This window comes from Poeciliopsis prolifica, unplaced genomic scaffold, assembly GCF_027474105.1.
Source record: "Poeciliopsis prolifica strain line A6 unplaced genomic scaffold, Auburn_PproV2 SCAFFOLD020, whole genome shotgun sequence".
In the NCBI taxonomy this organism is placed as follows: Eukaryota; Metazoa; Chordata; class Actinopteri; order Cyprinodontiformes; family Poeciliidae; genus Poeciliopsis; species Poeciliopsis prolifica.
Genome location: NW_026562395.1, coordinates 3,563,337 through 3,584,270, shown reverse-complemented (window position 1 = coordinate 3,584,270; position 20,934 = coordinate 3,563,337). Strand labels below are relative to the sequence as shown.

The 20,934-nt window shown below is 40.8% G+C and overlaps 1 protein-coding gene across 2 annotated transcripts in view; it reads right to left on the bottom strand.

The window, feature by feature from the left end:
* LOC129368995 (kelch-like protein 29) overlaps positions 1-20,934 on the bottom strand; it is a 250,869-nt gene that overhangs the window by 118,262 nt on the left and 111,673 nt on the right. For both annotated transcript variants that reach the window (XM_055044230.1, XM_055044229.1), the window contains exons 4-5: positions 10,468-10,615; positions 6,435-6,956 (exon numbers count right to left, since the gene is read on the bottom strand). In XM_055044230.1, coding sequence (XP_054900205.1) covers positions 6,435-6,956; positions 10,468-10,615 — 670 coding nt within the window. The remainder of the gene's footprint in view (positions 1-6,434; positions 6,957-10,467; positions 10,616-20,934) is intronic.

Here is a 20,934-nt window from a genome sequence, read left to right as displayed (position 1 = left end):
AATATATTTAGCTTCCTTTTGTCTCAGTGAAAGTTTCGCTTTTAAAAAAGAATAATTGGCAGTAAGGATGTAGACCAAGAGTCTGCGTGCTCCAGCAGAGGAGAGACGGAGACAGAGAGAAGAGGGCAGAGAAAGAAAAGGGGAAGGTTTAATTAATGTGCTCGCTGTGATTAATGGTCTCTATGTGGCTATCACAAACTGTGGCTGTGTTTTTAATAACTGGCCTGTCACGCTAGCAGTATATTCTAGTGGTTAAATAAAAATAAATATTTGCACATCAGTACTTATAATAGCTTAAGCTCGAGGTTGAGGATGGAGCCTCTACAGACAACGCAGAGTGAAATAAAGTCTGTCATTGACTTTGTCTGATTGAGAGGCTTTATCAACCAGGACGCACAAAATCCCTTGGTTTATCACGTTCACACAGACCACTGCGAAAGGCTTCATACCCCTGGGATTTTTTCAAATTTTGTTAAGTTGGAATCATAAACACTGATGCATTTATTCAGATTATGTGCACCTACGAACTATATAACCTATTTAATCTAAGAAAAGACTAACTCTGAAGTGGTAAGAGGATTATTTGTTTTTTCTTTATGAAATAAAAAAAATTAAAAATCTGAAAATGGGCTGTAATAGCCTACAGAGACAAACTTACTGCAGTTATAGCTGAAACTTTTTCATTCCACCCGCTTCGTCCACATCTGAGACTTAAACTTTACTTATTCTCCTTTATGAACCAGCACAAGTTCTGGCAGTTTGGATGGAGAGCGTCTGAACGACAAAAGTTTAAGTCCCAGCACTGTTTTTTTTGATTGGATTAGGTTCTGGACTTGCACTAGGCCACTGCAGCACATACACATGCTTTGAGCTGGACAGTTCCAGAGTAGCTCTGGCTTTATGATGAGCTCTTTGCTCTGCTGGAACATGAAACTCCATCACAGACTCTGTTTGGGGAAACCACACCAGGTTTTTCAGCTCTACTGAACAAAATCCTTTCCACAGCCTGATACTAGTTCTGCTACGATTCTCCACCATGGGTAAGATGTATTTAAAATGTTGCAGAGTTAATTTTATAGTCATTTACATGTAAAGTTAAAAGGTCTCATCAAACTAGAGCAATTTCTTCCACATGTGTGCTCTGTTCCTTGCAGCAAACTGCACACAGGACTTCTCATTGTTTTCTTTTAACAATTCATTCCTTTTTGTTGCTCATCTTACAAAAAAAACCAAATGAAACATATTTCTCTACTTCACTTACTAGCACTATCACAAATCACATGAAATTAAACAAATTTGATTGAGAATTAGAGCTTGTAAGAAGATCAAATGTGAAAAACAGTTTCTCAGGCGTCGGCAGAGAAAACCTGGCCTCATAAAAACAGGCTGCATCACTAATTTGATCACCCAGAAAGTCCCTCCCTTTGTAGAACCACTGCACAAGTAATCAGAACCAACGTGTGCACAAACAGCGCTGCAGCTGTGTGAATGTGTTCGCTCGCAAAAGTAAACAAACACAAATGTGTAATTAAAAATCTTTCAGGGGCCAAAGTATGAATAAGGCAGATAAGAGGGATGGACAGTCGCAGCCAAGCAGGGGTGTGCTCCGCGCCGGGGATGTGAGGCTGTGCCAATCTCACCGTGGCAAAGTAAAACTCTGATCTTAACTCAGCAAGACATCTTAATTGCATTCACTAGCAGCTCCGGAGCGGCTTTGTCCCCAGATGAAGGTTGATGTGAGTTGACTGGAAGATGAACTTCCTGGGCGGAGAGGAGGCTGGGTGCTGCTGCTTGTTGTACGACGTGGCTCGACTAGATTGTGTTGCAGTCCAAAGGTGTGTGTGTGCGGCGGACACTCATCTGAGTTTTGTCATGCGATTTTAGATGCTCGTTGTGTGTGCGTGCGTACACAGGTTGTGTTTGTGTGTAAGAGGGAGGGAAAGAGATAAAACAGGAAAGAAAGCCTCACAAGTAAAGAAGCGTTAAAAGACGTCTGACATGACAGGAGAGGCGTGGCGCTGCGGCACATGCTCAGTAGTTCAACAGGTGGCGCCGACAGATCCGCCTATGACCCCCAAACTTCAATTACAGCCAAATCCGCCAACTTGTACATCTCCTTGCTTTTAGGCAGCTACAAGAGAGGGAAAAATACATAGAGCCACAGCTTCCACCGTGACAGCGTGGGCCTCGGCCACAACACAGCTAGCAACACCAGTTTCAGTGCATATCGAGCTACGAGAAGGATATGAGGGGGAAAAAAAACACCCTGAGATCTAGAAGCTGGTGTGATAACAGGCGCAGATCTGTAGGAACGAACACTTTGATTCGACATGAATGTTTTCTTGTTTTTTTTTTTGGTTGCGAGATGCTTTTAAATGGCGCTCAGTCGTATTCGGAGTGAACGTGTTCATCCCCGCTGAGCTGGGAACCAGCCTACTTGGACTGATATTCATCAGCACGAGCATCGATTTTAATGACTGGGTCAATAGACACACACTCTCAGCATCTCCCTCTTGCTTTCTCCCCCAGCCATCAGAGGAGCAGTGTCTGTCTGCCTCCCTCTCTTCTAATCTCACCTCCTACTGTGTGCTGCTCCCTCTTCCTCCCTCAACTGCCCTCTTAAAACAACAATGGCGCTCGTTTTGAATTCCCAAAATTTCCGTTAAATGCAAGACTGTCAGACCGAACAGCTGGAGCTCGAGCCCACAGGTGTGGACAGACTATTAAGTAGAGAAAAGGCTTGGTTGGGGTTTGTGTTTTTGTTTCGATAAAAATCAGAATTGGAGGAAAACAAAAGGCGCCTGAAATAAGCAAGAGGTGAGCGGCGGGGAGGAAATTAACAACCGGTGAGAAGGAGTTTGATTTTTTTTTTGCGCTATGACAGGCAGGTATTATAAAAAGCCCCGCTGTGGACGGAGAAACCAGGTAGGGAGATCACAGCCAGGTGACTGGCATGTCTCAGTAGGTGACGAAGTTAAAGCTGCCTTCCAGCAGCTCTGTGAGAATCCATACGCACACGTCGACAAATACACTAAATGCCACAAACAGACAGAACCAGGCAGACACTCAGACGGACACAAAGAGGGTGAGCGCGCCCTTTTTGATGTGTCCACTGATGCAGAGCAAAGACAAATTGCTCCCTTTGAAGGCAAAGCCAAATCAAACGTGGACTGTGATTTCTGTCACCGCGGCTTTAAGGCTGTACGGCTGACATCTGACAAAACATCCACTCGGTCACACCCAGGAAGTTAGGCACGCGTGTAACTGCGCACACACACGGATAAACATGGCCTGATGCAAGACAGCATTGAAGACAAATGGCTTGGCCCAATCCTCTGAGATGGCGGCCTTTTCCCGTCAAAATGCCACAGAAGCAAATAAGTTACCAGCACCAAGTCGCCAAACTAAAAGCCCTGCTAAATTCTTTTTTTATTTATTAATTTGAAGTGCAGTGGTATATTGATTCAGCTGCTCTTGTATGTCAAGGAGACGCTTCAAAGATATTTTTGAATACCAGATGTGAGATGCCTATCTATGCAACATGCTTCTATTTCCAACTGGTGACATGTAAACACTCGGTCAAGAATCTGTTAAACCAGTTTAACAAACCCTATAGCTGCATATTGCCATTTTCCTCACAGGCAGTAAAATAATAATATGATAATAACAGTAATTATGTCTCCAAATCCAACAAGCTCCCAAGGTTTCCCAAGCCTACATGTCCCATCGCAGCTAAAAAAAAAAAAGTTCAAAACAATAAAATAAATATTTTCCTTTTAATCCAGCAATTATTCCTGTCTTCTGCTGAAGCTCCTCAAGTATCACTGCATGGAGTATTCTCCTCGGGTAATATTGCTCTCACACTCAGACAACTGTCACCACTCCAAATATTTGCACAAAACACATAATCAGCTATCTTGTATTTTCTCTCTGTCAAGACCAAAATATCTCCAAATGAGGTGATACCCAGAAGGCAGAGGATCACTTATGTGGCAAATCCGAAAGATGCATCTATATACGAAACATCTGCGTACACGTAATTTATTAGGATGCTGAAGACTATATTTCATAATGTATTTTTGCACATTTCGAGACTAAAATAAGCCAAAACATCACCTCCAGCAAAACAGAACGGTGGCTTTTCAGGCAGTGGATAGATTGCATCTGAATCTGGTCCAAACTGGATATAAGATCAGAATTGCACCAATCAAGACTGGAGATTTGAAAAATCCAATTTTCCCTTGATTGGATCCGACTGGTGATTGCCACCCCATTTTTTTCAAATACTGAAAAATCCATCCCCCCTCTTCCTTTTAATTATCTGTACCAAGACAAAAGGCTACTGTTTTCTGCCTTTTGATGCATCACACTGCGTTATTTAAGGAAATGTTGCGTGCATAATTCAGGATACTCATGCAATTCCTTATTTTTTGGTCATTCAAAACTATTACTTCTGTCAAAAGTCAGACTTATTCAAAGGGGAAAAAAGTAGATCCAATCAAAATCCAAATTTTAAAAGAACAGTCCTGAAAGAAAAAAAACAAAACAGAAATTGTCAAGCATGTAAAGAAAATCCTATTAGGTTTGTCGTATTTTTTTTTTCTTTTTTTTAAGATAATATACACCACTTTGTGCAATCCTGCTGAAGTATTTTTACAGAACCGTTAAAACACAGGCCCCTGTGCAGGAGAACTTTGGTCAAAAATGGTGGCGGTTTTGTGCCTTGTATGTCAATATTTCTTATTGACGGTTTGCTTTGTCCAGGATTATTGGTTATGTGCTATTTGCATGCTTCCATAAACCAATTTCATATTACACATTTGTGCCTGTTTTTTTATTTATGTAGTCTAATCTCTCCACAAACTCCTCACAAACTATCTTTTGTCCTTTTGTCCTGACAGAAGGTTGGCACGTTGCACAGAACAGAGGAGGCCTTGCTCTCCACAGCTTTCGCTCCATATTTTAACATGATGCCACAGCAGCAGGACAGAAGGTATTTGTGCCACATTTAAATTCAGCGTTAATTGTTTTAAAACAGCCAACATAACACAAGTGGTAGGTTGGGATTTGGGACCTTCTGGGGGAAAAAAAGAAGAAAAAAAAGAAGCAGGAACATTAAAAGAGAGATGTCAGGCAGGAATGGCCAGAGCGGTTGGGGTGGCATTACTGTGATAACAGCAGAACCGTAAAGGATTCCTGTCAGCCTACTGAGAAGATGTTATCGCTGCTAATTAACTGATGCTGACTCTTTCACCTGTTTTTGCTGAGTTTGTCGCATTACTACCATGACTTAGAGCAACTGGAATTTATTTAATGCTAAGCAAGGAGGAACTCTGGGAAACCGATCTCGACAATTACTGTAATTCCAATCAGGCTCTATATATCTTTGGCCAGGGAGAATACATTTTAACATGTAAATGGGTCCTAACAGTCCATTAAGCTTTGCAGTGTCTCAAAAGTTTGTATTCAACCAGACAAAAGCAGATGAGCCTATCCAATTATCCACTTCCATTTCTACCTGCAGCCTCATTTCAATGTATCACAGGCAGCCGCTCAAAATAATTGCTTTTTGCAATCTACGAGTTCATTGGAAGCCATTTTATTGATCAAAATGAGTCAGGTAAAAGAAAACAATCTAAGGCTAAATTAAAAGGTTCATTAAATGTGAAAATTGGTTGGGGAATTGTGAACATCTGTTTCTAGCAGTCGGCGTAATAGATGGCAAGGTTAAAGCGAACGTTGATTTCTGGGCTTCGCAGACTCAGACGTGAGGTGGAGCTGTGAGGCAGCCTCGCAAACACGGCGCAAGTCAACAAGGCTTCAAAAGATTTCAAGAGAGATGTGAGGGCAGGGGCTGAAAGCTCTTCCTGCCTCGTCTTTGGTGGGTACTTGTGTGTATTGCTACCAAGAGCAAAGAAAAGATTAGCCTGACACAGTGAAAACCAATTTCAGAGCACAATATTAAAGATGTTTGCTGTGCTATAGGAGTTTGGGATCAGTACAACACCTTCCCCAAAGAACAGCATATAAGAAGTACAGAAGGTTTTAGTCACAGCTCTTTTCTCTGCGGCCTTGGTACAGTTTGGAGGTAAATTTGCTATGGTTCCAAATTGTATCTTGACAACCTATTGATCAAATGTTTGAAAGCCTTCTTATTGGCTGCTGTCAAGTCTTGTTTATAGGCAGAAGGTACAGGTCTGCATGTTTCAATTCAACGAAACGCCACAGAAGAGAAGGTCAAACTAACAAAAAGTCCAGAGTTATGTGATTTGATGAAAAGTGCGTCAGCTTGGATTCACCTCTAAGCTCAGTCTGTTAACCAAACAAACCTATGTAGTTTAACCTGAATCATAGAGGAAAAAAACCATACAAGTCAAGTACAAAATCCAACATGTTTTATAAAGAAAGCACCAGATGAGTTAGCTCGAGCTTACCTTTGGGGTGTCCCGGGTCACTGAACTCGTACTTCCCACTCCCAACCGTCCGCAGCATTTGCAACCCATTGGGAGCGTCCTGATTGTCTGCAGGCGTATGCTGAGCATTCACTGCTGCCTGTCCATTGGTGAGAGGAAGGGTAGGGGGCTGGAGGAGACTGGAGTGAGAGGTTAAGTGGCCATTGCCCATCAAGCTGTGAGGGTTTGGATGAACCACAGGGTTGGCTTGGGCAGTGAGGGCGGTCGGTGTAACCGATGGCTGAGCTGCTGGGTACGGAGGCTGACTGGGCATGCTCAGCACCAAGGAGGGCCCCTGCTGAGTCGACTGCGGTGTGAGCTGGAAGTGGGTGGTCATGAGGGGATGCTGCGGGGCCACGGGTGTCTGGATGGACGGGGTTACTCCTATGATGGGTGACTGCGCGGTCACACTGTGGCTGAAGGACGGAGGTTGAGGGAGGCCATAGGAATGGGGCAGGAGACTCTGCTGGCTTACAGCAGCTACTGGTGCAGCCCAGGCTGGACCTGATGAACAGAGAGTAGAACATAGTGACCTTGCAACGGTTAAGATGTAATAATCATTTTATCCAATTATTTATCAATACAACAATACTGTAAGAGCATAGAAGATAGCACCTCTGACAAAATAAAAATTATACATGGTCACTGATCTGATAAAATGCTGTTTTTGTGGTGATAAAACATTCATTGAATGAATATTGAACAATTACAATATCAATGTAGAGCATGTAATGTTTGTGATATAGGCTACCATGTTATTTTCCTGAGCTCTACAGCTACTGTATTTTGAAACTAATTCCTGACATTGCCTTTAATTTAGTATCAGACTTGCACAATATCTTTGCTTAAATAACCATGATCGGTGTTGGGTACCAAAGGTACCGACCCCTTGGTTAAAAGGAATTACCTCTAAGGCTATATTACAATGAGTCCATAGCAAACAAAAATAGGTGAAACTGCTCTTTGAGTCGTCACTGATTGACAAGATATAGATAGATATCTTGGTTTAAGTATGCCACATAACTATAAACAAGGCTAACCTTGATTGTCAGACACGTTACCCGATCAAACAAAATGCATAAGTCTGCAGAAGGAGACAGACTGTCACTACTTTCCATACCACCACCCTCAGTGAATTACTCCATGTCAGATCAAGTTTGTTTCTAACTTGAGACTCCTGAATAACAGGGATTCTTGAATAAAGTGCCGATCTGCGACCAAAGTTGACTTGGTAATAAGATTAAGAGATGTGATTTTGCTAGCAACACCAATAAATAGTTCTCCAAACATGAAGAACATGCTTCATACAGCATTTGGCATCATCGATGCACAAGTCTGTGTTTACCCACACACTCCGAGCCAATCATTTCTCTTCCCTGAGGCGATAGATGCTGAGGGTGTGCTGGCCATATTGGACCTGAATACTTTCTCCCTCCCTCACAAACTCACTCACTCCTACTCCTTCATCTCCGACTCCTTCTGCCAGGGTCCAAGCTCCAAAAATAGCCTAGCACTCTGCAAAGGGGCTAAAGGCTAAATCACAGCATGCAAAAAGCTGGAGAAAAGGAAGGCCACATTATTTATGCTGCCAACCCTACTGATATAATAATCTGGGGAAAAGAAAAAGTGATAAAGACACACAGAGAATAAAAGAAAAGAATGAAAGTGAGCTCTGTAGGGGAGAGGGTAGTTCTGTAATTTGCACAACACTGAGCAATCAGCTCTAGCGACAAATTAAATTTCATTTAGTTTGTATGTCTGCTTGGAGAAAGGATTAATTTATTGTGCCATATGTAAAAGTTATTTTTAAAAAAGAGCAAGAGCCATGAAGCTGCAGTGATGGTTGATCAAGATTTCAGACATGTACACTTTTCCAAGTTCATTTATTTATTAATTTTTTTTATTAAAACACATTTTAGTGTCTGCCAAAAAAGTACTCATAACGCGACCTACATTTACAGTCGCTGCCTACAAAGTTTTAATGACATAAAGAAAATGCATTAATTAAAACATATTCCATATTTGTAGTTGCCAGTTTTAACTTACAGTAAAAGATTCAAATCCTTTTGTTATTTATTTTCCTTTAGCCTTAGCCTGGAATAAAAAAAAAATATTTTAGCACCAAAACTTAAGCTGGGGAAAAAAAAAGAAAAAAAAAAACTTTCTCAATTACAAACTTTTTTCTAACATAAAGACAAAAAAAAAAACACAGTGAAGTTTCTTGCGTTGATTAATTCTGGCGCAGTTGGCAGAGAAGTTTTCTGGCAACACAGTTCAGTGAAGTGTGGCGAGAAGCTGGCTTCGTCGCAAACGCCAGTCACAGTTTGGAATAGCGAACGCACGCAAATCACTATGCAACACTATGCTCGGATTTGAGTGTCATATGTGACAGCGTGGTGGGTTGGCGACATCTCACTCTCCTCCCGCTTCGCTCTGAGCCGGGGCTTGGGCGGGGTGCTGCTGTGCCGGTACAGGGAGGCTCGCAGCAGATCCGAACTCCGCTTTCACGGAATCCTCTGGAACTTATTTGAATCAAAGGAACGCGCCTTCAGTGCCATTTGCATTTAAGATCATCAAATTATAATTGGAAGGCACTTTTAGATTCACACACTGTGGCTTTCGTGTTTTCAAATGTTTGCCACCACAGAGAACCAGCTGTCCATGGTGTGAATTTGTACAGCCAGAATTTCCGCAGCATCCCGCTCGGTGCACGTATTATTCTTAAATGAGACACATTTGTGATGAGCAGGAGGCAGAGGCCGGCAGAGCAAAGGAAGAAAATTAACAGCTCCGGGGCATAGCCATTCTGGGCGAGTTCATTACAGCACAAGTTAAAAAAAAAAAAAAAAGAAGAAGAAGAAAAAAAGGCTCGATACTGGCTTAACTCGTTAATGTCAGGTCTGTAGTGCACAGCAGTGGGATCTTGGCACCGTACAGATTTTACAGAAGCATGAGAAGAATAAGGTCAACGTCTACATTTGGAGGACTCTTGCTGTACAGATGTGAGGGACCGAGTCAGTTCAGCAGGTTTTAAATGCCATTACCAAGTATAATAAAGTAGCAAACAGCTGTGATGAGACTATCTTTATCTCTTTTTGAGCCAAACACAAGATAAAATATTTATTTTCTGCATTCACACACCGACTTGCAAAGGTATTCACATCTCTCTCACTTTTTAATTTTGTGGAAACTGCAAAGTTCAATGGATTTTATTGGGAATCTATCCCATACACCAACACACAATTATTTTAAAAAACTTGTAAATAAGAGAAAATGACACATGACTTAATACATATTTATATATTTTCAAATTGAAATCCCAAAACTCTGAATTTAATCTCTTCCACTCTGATACCCCTAAATAAAATCCAGTGATAAGTAGTGCCTGATCAAGTTACAGTAAGTAAATAAAGTTACTCTGTTTGATTTAAGATCAGAATAAATTTAGCTGTTATGTGGAGGGCTCTCGGGTTTGTTGGAGGACATTCACATGTCCGGGGAGGAAGCTGACCAGGTCATAGGTCACAAAAACTATGACCTGGCAGTGTGTTAAATTAAAGTAAGCGCTGAATTCAAGTGCATGCTACTTTTAATAGGTTTTATTTGAAAAAACAGCTATAAAACTATTAATACATTTCTTCCTACCTCACTATTTCGCATTGATTTGAGTTGAAAAAAAAAGACATCACCTAAAATTCCAAGAAAATCCTCTTATGTTTATGTTTTGTCCCAGGAAAAAAATGGGAAAAAGCTCATTGTTTGCGTACTTATGTTTACTCGTGTAAAGATATGTATAGATATGTACACTGGCAAAGAACATCTGAAGTGCTTGCAGGGCAAGATCCCTCATTAGCATCAGGTGTGGATGTAGCGGGCCTGGGCTGACAGGGGCGTAAGCACATGAGCAAGTAAAGCAGACATGCATACATCTGCTGCACACATGCATACTGATGATGGCAAGCTCTGTAAACTCAAGTTAGTTGCACAGAAATGCCATGTATGTGTGACTCATTACCGGTGGGCTCGCCGTCTCTGTGTTGCTTAGCAGGGGGCTCGTCTGTATCCCAGGGCGTGAGCTGGTTGATGGGCGTCTGTCCCCACCTGACTCCCGGAGCCAGCAGCAGTCCTGGAGTCTGGCTGTCTCCAGGAGACAGTCCAGAGACCTGCAGCAGAGAAGAGCAACAAACAACACCGCTGATTAGAGCCGAGCACCAACAGAGCGAAGAGACGCGGCGAAAGGAAAAACAAATTATCCAAGCGCTGCTTTTTTATTCAGCCTCCCCAAAATTGTTTGGATCAACAAAATGTGTTTTTAATAGAATATGTTCCTTAAAATTAGGTGAAATTTGCAAATTGCAGCCACGTGAAAACGGTTCTTCAAGGTGTGGAAGTGAGCGGTGATGACGGAGCACGGCGTATAATTAGCAGTGAGTGAGCAATGATTACAGCCTATATATAATGGGGACAAGCAGGAGAAAGAAAGTCCTGCTCACCGCCTCAAGAGTATCCGCAGACAGTAATATTTCATTTTTATGTTAATAAATATTAACTTTCAACCACGGACTACATTAAGGTTGTGATTCTTTAACACGTTATTAATTTTGATAAAAGAAAAATCAATCAGAGTCCAAATAATTTTTTTTCTCCTTTTCACAGAACTGTGAGGAAAGGAAATTGGAAAGCTTTCTTGCAAGAGGCTGCTAAAAGTTCTCTAAGCCTTTCTTTTCTCATATGTTTTTCTCCAGATGGGGAGTAAGAAATGTTATCAGGCCAGCGCAGGTTGATGAAAACACAGGGTCAATCACCAGCAGACCTCTGAGCAATATTCGTCTCTCCCTATCAGAAGTTGGGCCGCTTGGTCTAACAACTTGGCAGGCAGAGGTCAGAGCCAAGCCTTATCCCCCTTCCCCCCCCCTCGCCCCAGCCAGCTTGAGTTAATAGAAAGGACCTGGTCACAAGTCTCCTCGTGCGTTCTCACGTCTGATGCCTCCATCCCTCAGTTCCATTACCCCTTCCGCCCTCTGCCAACCCACGACCCCACGTCCACTTCATTAGGCGCGCCATCCTGCATTCCAACAGCCGTGTCGACAAAGCTCCTGTCAGACTGACCCCGCCGGGGCAGGAATGCAGCCCAAACAATTTGGTTCATAGCGAATTACTATGCAGCCTCATAAGGCGCCTTGTAGAAGAATTCATACCCTTTAACCTTTTCACATTTTGTCACAAACTTCAATGCAATTTGTTTGGAATTCTTGTTACTGTCCGATACGAAGCAGTAGGTGTTGATATTAAAGTTTGTTTTTCTCCAAGATATCTAAAAAGTGAGGCATCTAAGAAGTTTTGTAACATATTCTCGATAGGCATAGGTCTGGACCTTTACAGGACAATTCCAACACATATTAGTAAACTTTGATTGAAACCATTCTGAGGGTACGGTTTATGGTTTCTGTCTTGCAGAAAGGTGAAGGTCTGTCTCAGTCCTGCAACACACACTTGTGTCAAAATATAAATGGGAGGACCTGTGGTTTTCTTTTAACTCTCTACTTGTCACTTTCACAAGAAGGTCAGACCTAAACAGAACTAAGAAATTTCCTGTCAACAGATTCTCCCAAATTTCCAAAGTTATTATGAACATCTTAATTGCTTCTTTGATTGTGCAACATGACAGTTGCACAATCATGTCCTGGTATTTTTGGAGTTGTGCCACATCTCATTAACTTAACGATGATTGATGTTCAAAGTGAGATGTTTAAAGCTTTGGGTAATCCAGATTCGTCCACCTGTGTTTTGGCCTCTTGGCTACTAATGCCGATCTTGTCTGGTCTATTAGTTTTGGTTCTTTCTCAGTCATTTTGTAGTGGTGTCACATGTGAATTACACCCCAACCCTGCTTTCGACTTCTCACAACTTCTTCCTTGATATTTCTGCTGTTCGCCTTGGTTTTTATGATGGCTTTTGTTCCTGATGTACAACAAACTTCTTCATAAAACCCCATATTTAAGCAGAACTTAGACAAAGGTGGACTCTATTTACCAATTTGATCACTTCAAGAGAGGGTGGGTTTTTCTGGAATTGATTCAGAGGAATCAAAGTAGACTGAGGTGAATTGAAAACAAAGTAACACCTATAAAAATGCCGTTCAAAAAAATGAATGGAAAATCAGATGTCTCCCTTCTTCTCCACAATTACACACCATGCGTTTGGTCTTTCCCATCAAGTCCAAGGTTTTAAATGTGACAAAACACAAAAAAAATGAATAATTTGGCAAGACATCGTATACTGGATCAATCCCGCTTCTGAAGACATTTCCCTCCCAGCTTTAAGTGAGATTTATCACAGGGGCCTTCAGCACTTAAATATATTACATGCTACAGATGTGTCGCGGCATCTGCTGTCTAATGAACAGATTCATAAAAGCAGACAAGCTCAATGAGTGTCACTTACTTGATGTATCTATAGTCAAAGTTATCTGACAGTTTGTAAGAGCTGGGGGCAAAAGAGGAAAAAAAAACAGAAGCAGCTAAAGGAAACTCGTCAAGACAAAGCAGAAAACAGAGTGATGGAGTGAGAGCATGACGCTGGGTTTAGGTGGAGACAGACTGTCAGGTCTTTTTGTTCAGCTCAACCTGTCAGCTAAAGACAAGAGAAAACTGAAATGGTTCACTCGGAGAATGCCCAAAGCGCACAATTGCACTTGACAGCCCTGGAGACACAGGGAGACCGATTTGGTGTGAAGAGCTGTGTTCTCTAGCCTGCTATTTGTTTTAATAAATGTTTTCACTCCTCTGCCTCCTCGGCGCTTTGCATGTTTCATTCCGAGTGCGCTTTACTTTTATCTACATTCAGGCAACTTTTCATTAAAGCGCACTTGCTGTCCCCAAACCTCGCATTTATCCTCCCACATATTCTGTGAAAACAGTAGGGGGGGTTGAGGGATGGGTAAGGTGGGGAGAAAATATCCATTCCATTGAAAAGTGATCCATCTGTAAGTGATCTAGTGCATCGTGTAGAGGAGAGAAAGGAAAGAAAAGGGGTTTTAGTCAGCGGCATCACACTGACAGCATATCAGTTTGGCTCAGGAACAATCCTGACTTAAAAATGATCAAGGTTACATAGTGAAGCGCGTACGCCAACACAGCCACAGGACACACAGGTGTGCATGTACACACACGCATGCACAAGCGGAGTCGCCAGGAGATATCAGGAAAAGGTTTTTATTAAGATGGCAGGCTTGCTGTAGGCAGGCAGCAAGGTACTGTAGGTTCTGGGACAGTAGCTGCCATTTTCTCTCAATTTTATTTCCTTTCCCTATTTGTAGTCCCCATCCTCCCTGGCCAACCATTATCACCGGGCAGCAGATGGTTTCCTCTGACTTGACAAAGCCCACGCTGGAGGAGGAAGAGGAGGAGGAGGAGAAAGGGAGCCAGATAAATAATTTTTTTGAGTTGAGCCAAGCCATTCTGTGTTAGTCGTCAGGCTGACTGGGGATGTTTTCGGGGGGTATATGCAGCCTCCCTGCCTATAGACCACATATTGGAAGAATTTTCAATGGGTAAAGAAAAAAGTGCAAAAAACCCCGAAAAGGTTGTTGTTCAGTTATAGGAATGTCTTTTTTTTATGGTGCAATTCAATATAAAAATAAAAAAACTTCACAGAGAATAAACTTTATATTCATTGTCCATTTTGTTCTTGATTAGAGATAGCTAGACTCTGGAATCAGTCAATTTCTCCTTCACAAGCTTGGATCAGCAATGAGCAGGTCCAGCACAGGCACAAAAACAAATCTGATTTTCTTTTTTTATGAAGTGGTAAATGCAACAAACCCGAGAGCTTCCAATATTCTAAGAATTACACAAACACAAAACAGCAATTTGTACATTGATGCATTTTTCTTCAATTCAGTGAAAGCAAACTAGGGTGATAGACCGGTTCAATAAGCCGCAAATTGAAATGTAAGGGCTTAAATTACAAATCGCTTTGAATAAAATCCATATTTCTCGATTTATTAAACATGCACTGATTATGAACGTTTCCACAACGGAAATGTATCTTTTTCATCCACCTGGAAATGCGAGAAAAGCATTTGTTTGAACTCAAATAAAACATAAACACAATTATGTCATAACTTATGGACAGACAGAAACTGGAGGAATAAGGATGTCCTTTTTAAAGCGATCACCTAGAATCGCTCCTGTAACCAGGACTTTCTGCTTACTGCTCTGACACAACCCCCTTATGGTCACGTGTGTTTTACCTCCATGTCCCCATTAGATAAAAGGTGAAGGATGGCTGCTCAGAAACCATTTGTAACAAGATGGTCAGTGTTATCAGGGGGCTTGCAAACGTTTCGTCCAGCTCTCAAATGTGCCCAATTAATTCAGGGAGAATTGCAACATCATCTAAATTTGAATGTTAACAGATATATGGCAACTCTAAAATAATTTGTTTTAGAAAATGAGCTTAAAATGCTGAATTTTCTTGAAACAGTCATGCCAAAATGTTCTCAGACTGTAATGTCACATACACAGAAATAAATATTCAATAATCCAAGAACAGATGTGAGTCATCCATAAATTTAAATTACCCTTTCATAACTCTTTGTCAAGAACATAGAAAAATATGGATGCAACTGAGCCATTAATGTAGTCACAAAGACGACAGGAAGTCAATCAGCAGGTAAACTAGACCAGACAGGGAATAAAAACTGTATATATAAAATTTATTAAGCTTTCTTGTGATAAACCATGAGAGTTTTTATTGTTTTCCTGTTTTATGCACATAATGTGTACAAATTTGAGCCTGTATTGAACCCTCTGAAATTGTTTCTCTTGTTTGGTTCTCCAGGATCGCAATGTTTCCTGATATACTCCTCTTTACATCATCTCTAACCTTGACCTTGAATAAATCCCCACAGAATGATGCTGCCAGCACCATACTGGAGTACAAGCTGTTGAAGGTGAATGCCATTGAGTTGAATTTAGGTATCATTTAATAAGACCACCTTCTAGACAGATTTTATTTGATTAAAAAAACAAAAATAGAAAAAAAATCTCTATTCTTAACAGTCAATTTTTTTGCTGCATAACATAAAATCCCATTCAAATACATTAAAGTCCATGACAAAATGTGAAAAAAAATAAATAAATAAAAAATGGACTAATATTTTTCTAATAAGCTGCAACTACTGTTGTCAAGTTATTCTCAGAATATTATTAGAACTTTTAGATGGTTGATTCCTTTGACTACACCCATTCTTTTAACTAAATCAACCTGCAATTTCAAAATGTCCACAGTCCAGCCAGAAAAACGTCCTTTCTTCTCAATCCTCTGCTTGTTGTTCCCATGTCAGATTCTTGCATCCAAGAGAGCCTGATGATATCACAGCGAATCAGATCCAAATACACCATTTCCATCTATGACCAGGCAGCAGTGTAATTCTGCTTGGCATGTTGGCTTTCCTTTCGGACAAGGCAAACACTGACATCTGTAGTCCGCATTGTTGTTCGTAGAGCTTTTTTTGCCACTGGCTACCATCTGCTGCGAGTATGTTTAGGAGGGGCTGTGTTGTGATCCAGGACTTCGGGCTTTGATTGCTTTCAGTTATCCACATCCAAATAAACAGAAAGCGTTTGCTCATGGCATTGTGTTTGTCTTTGTTCAAGCCAGCCTTCACTTCCCTGATTTATTGAACCAGTTTAATCCTTGGAAAAACACAGAGCAGGACATCAAGCCTCCCAAAGAAAACTACAACTGTGGACATTCAGCATAAGCTTCACCTCTATGGTGTTTATGAGAGGAACATGCATGGCTGAGCTTGAATGTACGGCGCCTGTTCCATTTACAAATGGCTTAGGTTTTTAATAAAAAGTTGAATAATACTTTCTTTAGCTTTTTTTAAAAAAAGGGAACCAGAGTGTGTGACAGATGAACATGTCTATATTAACCCAGATGGGTGCTAAATTACCTTTGTAGTTTGTGTCTTTTTTATGTGAGATATCTGCTTTTACATCCACTGATTTTTTTTGGATTTTTTTTGAAAGGTATACTAAAAGTTTATTGTAAAAAATAAATAAATAATAAAAAATAAAATTGTAGTTACGTGTCTGAAATAGGGATCAAAACCAAGCGGAATAGGATCTAGTTTAACCTCTAGAAAATGAAATTAATTACAAGTAAGATGTGAGAATACAGACACAAAGCTTAAAATTCAGGAAAATGTTAAAATATCTACAGTAACTATGGCAGAACACAACGACTGTCGACAAGGATCCAGGCAGGTTTGTTTAACGAGCACAAAGCAGAAGAAAGCAGGGCTTCATTTTTAGAACATAAAATTGAGGTCTAAATTGTCAATGCAACAAATTCACCCTGAGTTACCCTATTTTGCACAGTGAAACACCTTTACAGCACAAAAATCAGACCGTCTGCTTTAAAATTTCTGGACAAATCTGGGACAGCCTTACCTAACTTCTCGACTGTGTTAAACTGAATCTCCTTGATTCTATTTCATCTTTTAATATTCCTGGTTTATTAGGTGGTAAAGTAGCTCACAGCTACAGCTCGGAGATCCTAAGAGATAAAAAGCAAAAAACAAAATAAATGTGGGCGTGTTAATTTAGTTTGTCTTTCTCCTGGTGGGTTTAGCCATTTATTTCTCATGCAAAGCGAATAAATCCACAATATTTCCAGACATGTGGTGGTCCAGCAGCGGCCTGCAATTATGGTTTAATTTAAATGCATCCAAAAAGTGAAACCTCGACAATCAGCCGGCTTTCTCCTGGGAGATGCATGGACACAAATTTAATCATAAAGAAATTTCAATTACAGCAGTCACTGCCATGCCTCACCGTACTGGGCTAAAATAATATCGCACTGTTATTTCACACTACGAACAAGAACTAATAATAAAAAATAAAAAAAAAAACTATGCAAGCAAGGAAATGAAATTTAACTCTAACCGAATAGGCTTTTCTTCCCTTTGGCCAGGCATGGACTGATGCAGTGAATTTGGTTTGGTAAAATGTGGAAGGAGAGGGGAATAATGGCTTTTCCCAGAGAAAAGACATCGAAAGAACGGCATCGCTGGAAGGGGCGAAAGATTGAGCAACAGAGTAAAACAAACTCATCCATCACCACGCCTTGTATCATTGCATTTGACAGATTATTTTAAGCTTTTCTAAAATGCAAAAAAGAAGACAAAAATCGTTTTCTTTTTCTACCAACACCTCCTCCATCCAAATGCTCGAGCAGAGTGTGGTCCGAAAGTGACCAGGAGCAGTAAGTAGGGCACAAAAGCGCACAACTCTTTCTTTCGGAGATTATTCACTTACTGTATAAAGGTATCTCCTCTCCATGACAGCGCGCTGACAACTAAATGTGAAGTGGATTTGTTCTGGAGTTCTGTCATAATGGAGGTGAATACCGGAGCCAAAGAGCGGTGTAGCTGTGTCCAATCTATTCGGTGAGAACATAGCAGAGCATCTCGCTGGTAAACAAAGGGTCCACTGCGCCATGTTTGGCAGCCATCTTAAAACCAACTGGTGCAGCAATGTGCCGAAAATATCAGGGTGCCATACGACAAAGGTGTGTATTCGGTTGGAGCACTGCATGAAACTGCACAGAAAAAAAAAAAAAAGAATTTAAGCCATTTTGTTCATAATTGTAAAAAGCAGGAGAATGGATATTTTAAATTTAAAGAAAAATATTGAGCATATAAATTAGTTTTTGTCCGAAGGACCAAATGAAGACATATACGTTTCATTGCTTTCTAGTTTTCTGTTTTAAAAGGAAAGCAATTAGATCATGTTCTTTATTTTTGAATAGATGTTTCTGTGTGCAAATACTACGAAACTTTTTATTCAATATTATTCTGTGGGAATTTTGGAAAGGCCCACGGTGAGTTTGAAATATTTCCCAAGTCAAATGTAATGCTGTGGTCAAGTTGGTTTCTTTTTCGTGACACCTTCAAATTGACAATGCCTGGCTCATACTAGAACAGAACAGTTTGCTGAAATGTCATCTCCATCGTCAGGCAATCCTTCTTATTATGAAACAGAAATGTCAGCCATTGCTGATGGCTGGTTGTTCAGGATTGACAGTTTGAGCAGTCAGATTTCAAAATCAAAACAAAATACATCGTTTCAGGCACCGACATTTAACACAGACAACACTGATCCCAAGCAGCATAACATGCCAACACAAAGGAAACAAAGCAAAAGCACTCTGGAGGATATATGCGCTACTGATGTGCCACAGAGAGGGGTACGGATGCAGACTCTATAATTTCATGCCCCAGGCCGAACGAGTGAAGGGGAACGGACTTCCCTTCCTCTGAAATTTAAGCTAAGACACTCCGACAGCTTCTGGCTCGACGCACACGTTCCAGAAAAGAGAAGCGTGATCGCAGAGGCGAGGCCGATAAGCTTCAGTGAAAAAGCAGGGTTGGAAGGCCCGTCTAATATCCCATGAGTACTTGGAGGTTGCAGCGTTTGCCCTCCAAAACCCTCCTCAGCTTTTCTTATTTTATTGTGTTTCCTTTTTCTCATATATTCAGATCAAATGGCTAACCTGTCAACGTTCTGGGAGCATCTCTTATCTGGGGGATGAGCAGCACAGTGAGGTTTCTTTCGCAGGGTGACCAGTGGTTGGACATGCGAGCGATGGGGGACTTCCTAATGTCACTGTAACACCTCCCAGAGGAGATGGACATGGGACAGTCAGAGACATAGGTCTCCAGCAGGCCATGACCCAGCCTGATGTGTGGCGAGTGTTTGGGGAGCAAAATATCCTCGGCCCGTCACTGTAGCGCCGTCAAGAGACCCACAGACCACCGTGTAGCTCCGATCACCGGAGAAAACTGAGGCAAAATAAAAAATGCCGTATGACCTTCATTTGTGCCAATAATAAACTAAATTAATTTCAGTATGGCAGTAAATGGGCAATATATTGTTTGCTTTTTTTTCATTATTATGGATGGAAGCTTTTTGATTACTGAAAGCAAAATATTCAAGAACAAAGATTTACCAGCGAAAGACTTAAAAAGCTTCAAATTCAAAAACAAATCAGAATCTTTCTTCCTATTGTATTTCAAAGCAGTTGAGTAATTTTATTGAATAGAGTTTTTGGAGATATACTTCTAAAATGGAAAAGAGCAAATGCATCTGTTGATAAGAGGGAGACTCCCCATCGTTATGAACTGAAAACTGTTTTCTTGGCAAAAAAATAATAAATAAATAAAAAGGACATTCTAGTTTGGAGTCTGTCGAAGAGGATGTATTGCGGCTTATTGAGGACACAGAAAAGGGTTGAGTAAGCACTCTCATCCTCAGCCCTGCAAAAGTGGGTTTTGTGAAAGTGAATGGGTAAAGTAGAGGGATTTCTTTTCATCTGCCAAAATCACTCCAAGTTCAAAATATTATTTTTTTTTGTGCCAGGATTAGGAAACAACTTGAATTGTTGCCGCAAGAGATGGAACAACCCAAAGCCGATGGAGTCCGACACAAAATAGTTCAAGCTACAGCAGATAACTTCAGTGGACGAGGCAGTCAATCCATACAGGCAATCATAGCTTTTGGTTTATGGGGAAGTATGAGCTACATTGCTGTCCCTGCTTAATTCTTGTGTTACGCATTGACAGACTGAGCTCTCAATAGCCTGTACTGTAAAGTTTCAAACTAGAGAAACAGTTTGAATTTCCTGTATAAAAACAACTTCAGGAACAAAACCGTCATGTTGTTTTTGTGTGAAAGAATTTTATTGCAGGCTTTTGCTGCTGTTGGGACAAATAAGGCAGTTTGCTGGGAGAAGCTATAGGAAGCAAAGTGCATTTGCAAGGACCTTATGGTCTTACATAAAATGCAACAGCCAAAGATCAGCCTTCACCGTCTGTACGAGTTAACAATGCTGTTTGTTTGAATTAAGGAAGCTATAGACTTTTTTCCCCTCCACTTCCACGTCTCCATATTCTGCTAGATTGGCTGTAACCCTCCACACCCCATGCACTTCTTCTTTGCTTATTCATCTATTACAGTAACTATCGAAAGATGTGATGGGAAAGCAGAGCATGCTGCTCCGGAGAGATCTTTACTTCACAGCATTCAACGGTTTAATTGATCGAGAACGCAGGTCTGTAACCCACATGTCTTTGCAGAATGTGGTTTTTCAGTTGAGAAATCAACAATTGAAAGTGTAAGCATAACATGGTTTGATACAACAGGACATTGATTTTTGTCAGTAAAAACCACAAAAACGTACAAAAGTCCACAACCTTCTCCAGGGTGGCTATATCATAAAAGCCTAATTTCATTCTGTACAGGATTTCACAAAATCCTATACTAAAAAATTAGAACATAATGTATAATGCATGCTAGAGAAAATAGCTATAAAACATGGTAAAAAAGGCTGTATTATGGATGAACAGACATTTTTTCAGACCATCTACTATATGGGGAGCATGTATATATTCAGAAGCACAACCCTGTCA